Source organism: Amphiura filiformis, chromosome 2, assembly GCF_039555335.1.
Source record: "Amphiura filiformis chromosome 2, Afil_fr2py, whole genome shotgun sequence".
Classification (NCBI taxonomy): Eukaryota; Metazoa; Echinodermata; class Ophiuroidea; order Amphilepidida; family Amphiuridae; genus Amphiura; species Amphiura filiformis.
Genome location: NC_092629.1, coordinates 37,111,883 through 37,120,505, shown reverse-complemented (window position 1 = coordinate 37,120,505; position 8,623 = coordinate 37,111,883). Strand labels below are relative to the sequence as shown.

General features: G+C 37.6%; 1 protein-coding gene across 1 annotated transcript; it reads left to right on the top strand.

Moving 5' to 3' along the window:
* The first annotated feature begins 6,525 nt into the window (after positions 1 to 6,525).
* Positions 6,526 to 7,131, top strand: LOC140140456 (uncharacterized). Its single transcript, XM_072162218.1, has one exon. The coding sequence runs from the start codon at positions 6,526 to 6,528 to the stop codon at positions 7,129 to 7,131; it is 606 nt and encodes a 201-aa protein (XP_072018319.1).
* Positions 7,132 to 8,623: the final 1,492 nt, after the last annotated feature.

Here is an 8,623-nt window from a genome sequence, read left to right as displayed (position 1 = left end):
TCGCATGTGTGTATTGGCCTTCCACTCGCATTGACTAAAACATATACGGCTACGTCTAAGACACTTCCATCTCAAGTAGTTGTAAATGCCTATGGTTCTCTATTACTAAATCTGTTCAAATATACAAATACTGAATTTGATTCTCTTGTTGAAGGTCTGTTCTTTTCAACAGCAGTGTTCTTGGGTTTGAACTGCTTGTGTTACCTGATTATACTTGGTTGTTATATCGAGATATGGAGATCTGTTGGGAAATCTGCTGAAACTGCAGGTCGTTCTCGTAGTATGAAAGAACAGATTCGACTTACATTGAAAGTAACAGTCATAGTTGCCACAGATTTTTTCTGTTGGTTTCCGATAATTCTTCTTGGAATCCTGGTACAGACGAGGGTGATAATTCTGCCCCCTTCTGTATATGCTTGGTGTGTGACTTTTGTGTTGCCTATTAATTCTGCTATTAATCCATATCTGTACACAATTTCTGAGGTAATTTCCAAGCGTACAAAGAACAAAACCTGAAAGCTTTTAAAACCCGGCAGGAATAAATATTTAAATAATGACCTTTGTTTTGAAATGTTGTGTTGTAAAACGGATAGATATACTATATGAATAAATATTATTAAATGTCAACAACATATAGTAATAGAAGCGATTAAAAACAAGACACGTGGAGCGCTCACGTACGTCCGATACTTTTTAACACCTAACTTTCTCTAGCTAATAAAAGTTCTTTGCCAAGACCAAAGGAAAACTAACGGTTTTCTGCTGACAGTTTCGCCAGAAACCTTCTGGCTTTCTCAAAGCGATTGATGTTGATATTGATCCATCTGCTTGGAGCGGGAATCGTTTTACCGGAAGTTGGTCTTGAGCAGAGGATCAAAGATGTGGCTTAGACATGTTAGAAAGGGCAAACCATTTAATAGACTGGGACAGCTCATCAATCCTTGATAGGGAAGAAAACCACAGGGCAAGATAGGTCAAGAAATCAGTATGGATTCGCAAGAAAGGAGACAACACCATGAGCAGAGACGAGGGGACATTCTTCCTAAGCCACATCTTTGATCCTCTGCTCAAGACCAACGTTGGAGACAGGAGTACTTCCGGTAAAACAATAACATCCGGCCGGGATTCCCGCTCCAAGCAGAAAGCTAGAAGGTTTCTGGCGAAACTGTCAGCAGAAAAACGCAAGTTATTTCCTTTGGTCTTGGCAAAGAACTTTTATTAGCTGTTTAATCAACAGACCTGATAAACCTCTTCAGTCACCAAAGTTTCTCGGCCGTCAACCCAGAACATTAAAAGTTGACGACTGAGGGCGTCAGTCTTGCTTTGAGGGGAGTGGCAGGTGGTATGCGTAATAAATTAAGAATAGTTTGCACTATCTAGGATGTCTCTTTATCTAAGTAGCACCGTAAAATAGGTCGCGGTCATCAATACAGTAGGCCTAGGCCCTACTTAAGATTCGATGGGATTTATTCCTCTTATTCTGCTATCTAGGGAACGAGACATCCTAGATGGAATGAGCGTTTTGAGCGTTTCGACAGTATTTTTGTGGGACATGAGAGCACCTCAGACATATCGAATTGCATTCTGAATACGAAGAATGTCTTTCTGATATCAAATCATTTTCATTTTTTGAAATTCACGATATGATTCAAATTTTATGACAAATTATTAAAATTTGACATTTTTCACATTTTTGATATATAACAGTCCTCGAAGTAAATTTTATAAATCTAATGATATATTCTGTAGCTGGGAGGAAAAGCCCACGATCAATTGAAAATTTTGACCTTTCGAATTGAAGATATGGATTTTTTCCCCCAAAAGACCTAATATTTTTTTGGTGTTTTGGGAAAAAAATCCACATCTTTAATACGAAAGGTCAAAATTTTTAATTGATCGTCGGCTTTTCATCCCACCTACATACACTTTAGGTATAAATCATCAGATTTATAAAGTTTACTTCGAGTACTGTTAAATATCAAAAATATCAATTTTAATCATTTGCCATAAAATGTGTATTACATTGCGAATTTCAAAAATCAAAATTATTTGATATCAGAAGGACATTCTTCGTATTCAAAATGCAATTCGATATGTATGATGTGCTCTAATGTCCCACAATAAATACTGTCCAAACGTTAATACCCCATCCCTTAAGCTTCGTTGTACAAAATATACGTAACAAAAAATATAATATGAAATACCGGGTGAACTGAAACGAGAATGTTTTGTTAATTATCAAACAATGTACGATTTCCTTCAAAGTTATTCTGTACTCAAAATGCTAAAATAATACTAGTTATAATTGTCGGGAAGGGTTTCTGTACATTTTGAGATTCTGAAAGAACAAGGTAAAGTGAAAAAAACCCTACTGGTTATTTTGGACGTTTATCATGCAGTTCTATAGGAGGAAATAAACCATAATTTTATGAATTATGACTTTATGTCGAACTTTGCTCTGTTGACATATAAACTCAACATAATTGGCTGATTCCATTTAGCTGCAAGTTGGGACATGTGTAAGCATTACAAATATGACAAAAATCAGGTTTGAAAAAAAAAAACCAATTTCATATTATAAGATATCGTATACGGTATATGGCTTTAAGAACCACTTAAGTTAATTTTTTTTAATTGTTCCGGGGTATGGGCTGTTCGTATCGCGTACACGAGCGTAAATACAAGACAAGCAATCACGCTGATTGGATGGTCTCCGGTCTTGACAACAAGACGGTTTACCCATTGGTCGTCGGCGCGTAAAGGGGATGACCTCGCCACTTCTACGCGATCACCAGCGCGTACCTGGACCACGCAAGAAATAATAACAATAAAAAAAAAACACTTTAAGATTGCAGAAACTTCTAAAGTGTTTTAGAATGATAATTAAACATATTATACTCCCAATATACTCCTGTATATTGATGCTTCAAGTTGGTTTCATCTCTCAAACCTAACCCTATCTGTCTCAGAAATAAACCAGATATACTTGCCACCAAATTTTAAATCAGAAAAACCTTCTTTGCTAGACTCGTCTCTTGATGTTGTTTATGGTGTGATAATAAGTGAATATTGAAGATTAAATTAAGAAATGTACTTTCCTTCTCTTGATGTTGTTTATATTAAGTGAATATTGTAGATTAAATTAAGAAATGTATTTTTCCCGGGGGCACTTCAATATGAAATGGAAATAGGTGTAGGGCTGGCACTTTCGCACTAAGGGGCATTCGGTGAGAGCAAAATGTAAAAAAATATGGGGTCATTGGGTGAGAGCATAATTTTTGGCATTCGGTGAGAGCACAATGTATAAAATATCGGGTCATTGGGTGAGAACATGACCTTTTTAAAGGAATCTTTGGGTGAGAGCCGAAACAGCGCCGCAAAAACCTCAAAATTCGAATTTCTAGTTCTAAATGGCTTCAAATTTCATTGTTTTTTCAAAATAAGTAACAAAATCAGTGATAAATGAAAGTTGCAGTTCAAATTGGACTTGTAAGGGTCTTTGGGTGACAGATCAAATGGAAAAATAGGGGGTCTTCAGCTGACAGAGCATGTGTTCGTAAAAAATATGGGGTCTTTGGGTGACAGCGATGCTAAAAAAGGGGATCTTAACAGCCCTACATACGCGTCACCTCCAAAGTTGGAGTGCCCCCCGGGGTATTTTTGTCTCTTTGAATTTGTTAATTGGTGTGATATTTAAAGTGAATATTGAATATTGTATTTAAAAAAATGATGTACATTTGTCAAGTGTTTGCGAATCATAGAATATACTCCCGATATGAATGTCGATATTATCCAATTCTCCTTCTTATGTATACGTGAATAATATATATTGTAGATTAAATTAAGAAATGTGCATTTATCTTTTGATGTTGTGTATTGGTGTCACAATAAATTAATGTTATCATTAAATTAAGGGGGTACTACACCCCTCGATAAATTTGTGTATATTTTTGCATTTTTCTCACAAACTAATAACACAGTGGTAACAAAAGTTATGTATATTATAGGGGCAAGGAATCCAAAAGTTATGTATATTATAGGGGCAAGGCATAAGGATGCTGCAGCCAAACAAAATTGGTTCGCTTGCCCAAGACATTCAGTGACCCAAGACAAGCGGTTCGTTATTTAAAAAATAAGGTACCGCTAGGATGTACCTCATTTCCTATCATATAATGGTGAACCGCTTGTCTTGAGTCACTGAAATTTCAGTATAGTAATTGGATTCTTTGCCCCAATAATATACATAACTTTTGTTACCAGTGTGTTATTATTTTTTAAAAAAATGCAAAAATAGGGGTGTAGTACTCCCTTAAGTAAGTGTTCTTTCGTCTCTTGATGATGTTTATTAGTGTGAAGATTAAATTAAGAAACGTACTGTCATCTCTCGATGATGTTTATTGGTGTGATGATAAGTGAATATTGTAGAATAAAGTAAGAAATGTACATTTTAGATTAAATTGAAAAATGTATTTCTGTCTCTTAAAATTTGTTTTATTGGTGTGATAATAAATGAATATTGAATATTAAATTTAAAAAATAATATAAATTTGTCAAGTGTTTGAAAATCATAAAATATACTCCGGATATGTATTTCGATATCATCCAATTCTCCTTCTTATGTATAAATGAATAATATATATTGTAGATTAAATTAAGACATATGTATTTATCTCTTGATGTTATGTGTTGATGTTATAATAAGTGAATGTTATTATTAAATTAAGTAAGTATACTTTCGTCTCTTGATGTTATTTATTGATGTGATAATATTTTTTGTCAGTTTCCTGAGCAAAAACACATGGTCAGTGAAGTTTATTAAAAATAACACTTTAGGCCACCGGTCCATGGAGAAAAACAAATATTATGCAGTATTGGAGGAATTTATACAAAAAGCAATATACAAGAATGTGACTGAATTAACTGAGATTTTTACATTTTGTGAAAAGCGAGTATAATTTATTGCGGTTTGGACTTTGCCAGAAGTGTGATGGCAAGAGGGTTTCTCTTTGAGCCTTATAGGCAGGACAAACAAGACAAAAATGAAATCCATCTTTAAGACTGTTTAAATCACACATCTGGCAAAGTCCATTTATTTGGTATTTACATCTTTTGTTAAAATTCAAATTATGAGAGGATGACCTTTCATTCATTCATTCATTCATATTTTATTTCCATAAAAATCAAAGACATTACATAAAAAATGATATATATAAAAACACAATATATATGGAGGAAGAGGCTGGAAGACCAAAAAGGTCTGAAAGTTAGTAAAAAAGATCAAATGAAATTAACAAAACAAAACAAATCCTTAAGGGACCGTTCACAAACACATTTCATCGCGATACTTTTTCGGGGCCCCCTTTCGAGATCTCAAAAATTTCAGGGCCCCCCTGTTAGACATGAAAATTATGGGTCAACCCCATAGAAAAGCATATAAACTCAATTTTCCCATTTTTTCAGCCCCCCCCCCTAGGAGAGTCAAAAATTGTAAAGCCCCCCTTTTCTGTATCAGCCCCCCTTTTTGCATCAGCCCCCCTAATAAATGTTTGTGAACGGTCCCTAAGAGTGTAATACATCGCCTGTGTTTGAAAACAGTTACATGTTACGGACTCGCAGAATTCCCTGCTGGCAAAAGGTTTAAATTTCGCGGTGTCGGTGGACAGGATTCCCAACGAGGATTTCATTGTCGCGGCCGAGAAAGTGAGTTGGAAATTACCACCCGGAGAAGCACAAAACCTTCGAGCGGAAGTCGCAGGAGTTTTAAAATCAGCGAAAATCCCGAAATCGAACATTAGCAAAGAGGAAAGAGTAGCACTCAAACAGTTGAAAAAGGACAAGTCAATCATAATAATGGGTGCAGACAAGGGTAGAAGCACGGTTGTTACATCTACCGACGGCTATGAAGAAAAGGTAAACAACTTGCTTAGTGATGAAAAAACGTACGAGAAACTTAAAGGAGACCCCACTTCAAGGTACAAGCGGAAGTTGTTGGGTACCTTACAGAGACTTAAGAAAGAAAACAAGATTGATAATAACCAATATAAGTTGCTCTACCCCACTGCTGAAAATACACCACGCATATACTGCACCACAAAGATTCACAAAGAGGGATACCCGGTCAGACCAATTGTGGATTACACTGGATCCATCGCGTATCAAACATCTAAAGCGTTAGCGGAGATTCTGTCCCCCATGGTAGGAAAGACAGCCCATCATGTCACCAACTCGCGGGAATTAGCGGAAGAACTAGCTACGGTCAGAATTGACGACGAGGACATTTTTAATTCACATGTGTCGTGTCACTGTTCACGAATACCCCTATCAATAAAACGCTGGAGATAGTGAGAGATTATCTGGACAAGGACACCACGCTGAAACAAAGAACATTACTTAACACCGAGGACATTATTGAATTACTTGAATTTGTCTTGACGACGACATATTTTTCCTTCAGGGAGAAATTTACATGCAGAAATTTGGAGCGGCCATGGAAGCCCAGTGAGCGCGATCATCGCGAACATTTTTATGGAATGGCTGGAACAAAAAGCCATAGCCAATGCACCCATCGCGTGTCGTCCAAAATTATGGAAAAGATATGTCGACGATATCCTCGAGATTATACCAAAGGGCACCACGCAAGAACTGACAGATCACCTCAACAAAGCGGATCCAACCAACAACATTAAGTTCACGCACGAGGAAGAAGCAGAAGGAAAAATACCTTTCCTCGATACGCTGATCAATCGGAAAGAAGATGGTTCGGTAAAGACAACAGTGTACAGAAAGAAAACGCACACCGACCAGTATTTAAACTTTGCTTCGCAACATCCCTTACACCAAAAATTGGGTGTAGTCAGAACATTGCTTGATCGGAAAGACGCGATTGTAACGGAAGAGGAGGATAAACAACAGGAGGAGGAACACATCAAGCATGCGCTAAATCAATGTGGATATCCTAACTGGACGATTGAAAAAGTGAAACAACAGATCAGTGATAAGACCAAAGCGAAGAAGAAAGCAAAGGACAAGAACACAGAAAGAAGTAAGGGCATGGTAGTGATACCCTATGTCCAAGGCGTGTCCGAAAGACTGCAACGTGTGTTTAAAAGCATAACATCCAGACAGCGATGAGACCACACAATACGCTGAAACAAAACCTTGTACACCCCAAAGACAAAATAGAAGCCACCAAAACTTGCGATTGTGTTTATGAAATACCATGCAAAAGTTGCAAGAAGTCGTACATTGGGGAAACCGGCAGACCTTTCGGGGTAAGACTGAAAGAACATTTAAAAGAATCTGAAAAGTTAACAGAGAGGAAATTCACACGCGCGGTTCGAAAGGAGTCGGTCGATGAAATTAACAAGTCCGCCATCACAGATCATGTTTCGCAACAAAACCATGTTATTGATTGGGACGGAGCCAAAGTAATCGACAAAGACTCATGTAAGCAAACCAGATGGATTAGAGAAGCAATGTGGATCAGAAAACGGGGGCCAACGTTATCAACCGCGATGAAGGGACATACTCACTCAATCATGTATATGACCAGCTATTGCAAAGAACTACACCCTCTGGAGATGAGAGTAGGAGTGTTGCTGGTTCATCACATTACTGATGAAGTCTTCCGTAGGAAGATGAAACGTCTAAAAACGTGAGTAATCAAGTGGATTTGTAAAGCATAATTTACCAATAAAAGTTACATGTTTGTTGTATTAGGTTCATCTGGATTGAATAAAAGACAGATTAGAGAGGTAATTTGGATCAGGAGACGAGGGCGAAACACCATGAACAGAGACGAAGGGAACTATTTCTTACCGAATATTTTCGATCATGCAACTTCTAGCGCCGCCACCGGCAGCAACTTCAGGAAAGAAGAAGAAGCAAGGTTGCCAGTCTGATGAAGTGCTGCGTAGCAGCATGAAACTGTAACAAGGTATGTCATCAAAAATAGATTTGATAGTATGAATTCCCATCAAATAGTTATGTTTGATGTATTCTATCAAATCCAGTTTTTAATTTTTTAATAAAAACGGCGGTGTTCTGAGTCTGTTATAGCTCTCCAGTCTTGACCATAAACATCTTTACATCTTTTTGTGACTGCATTTTTGCGTTTTCGATGCGATTTTAGGCTTACCGTGATTTAACGTTGATATCTGGTCTTGCTCCTTTTATAATTTTACTTTGACCGTCGGCTTTTGTAAATAACAGAATGTAGATTGGCTCTGAATAAGTACAAGAGAGACGCCAACAAAGCCGCCTTGTAATGATGTATAAGATCCACCAAGACCTAGTCGACATTGATTGGACCAACTACCTTACCCAATCCACATCTCGGACAAGAGGACACAAGTCTCGCTTCGTGTACCCTCAGACCAGCTCATCAGTCTATGCCAATTCCTTCTTCCCACGTACCATCAAGGATTGGAACATCTTGAAGAAGGATCCAGCTGAGTACTCATCCCTCGACGCCTTCAAGATTGCGCTGAGGGATCGTCTCCTGATGTAGCTCCGCACCACCCAGTTTTTAACCTGCACTGTATATTTCGCACCTGTCTACAATTTTATGTTCAAGTTGTTCCTACCCATGCACACAAGCAGTGCGTTTTTCCTCATAATTGAG

What these genes read in the sequence shown, in the direction of transcription:
- LOC140140456 (XM_072162218.1), top strand. Translation starts at nt 6,526, where the DNA reads ATGGAATGGCTGGAACAAAAAGCCATAGCCAATGCACCCATCGCGTGT.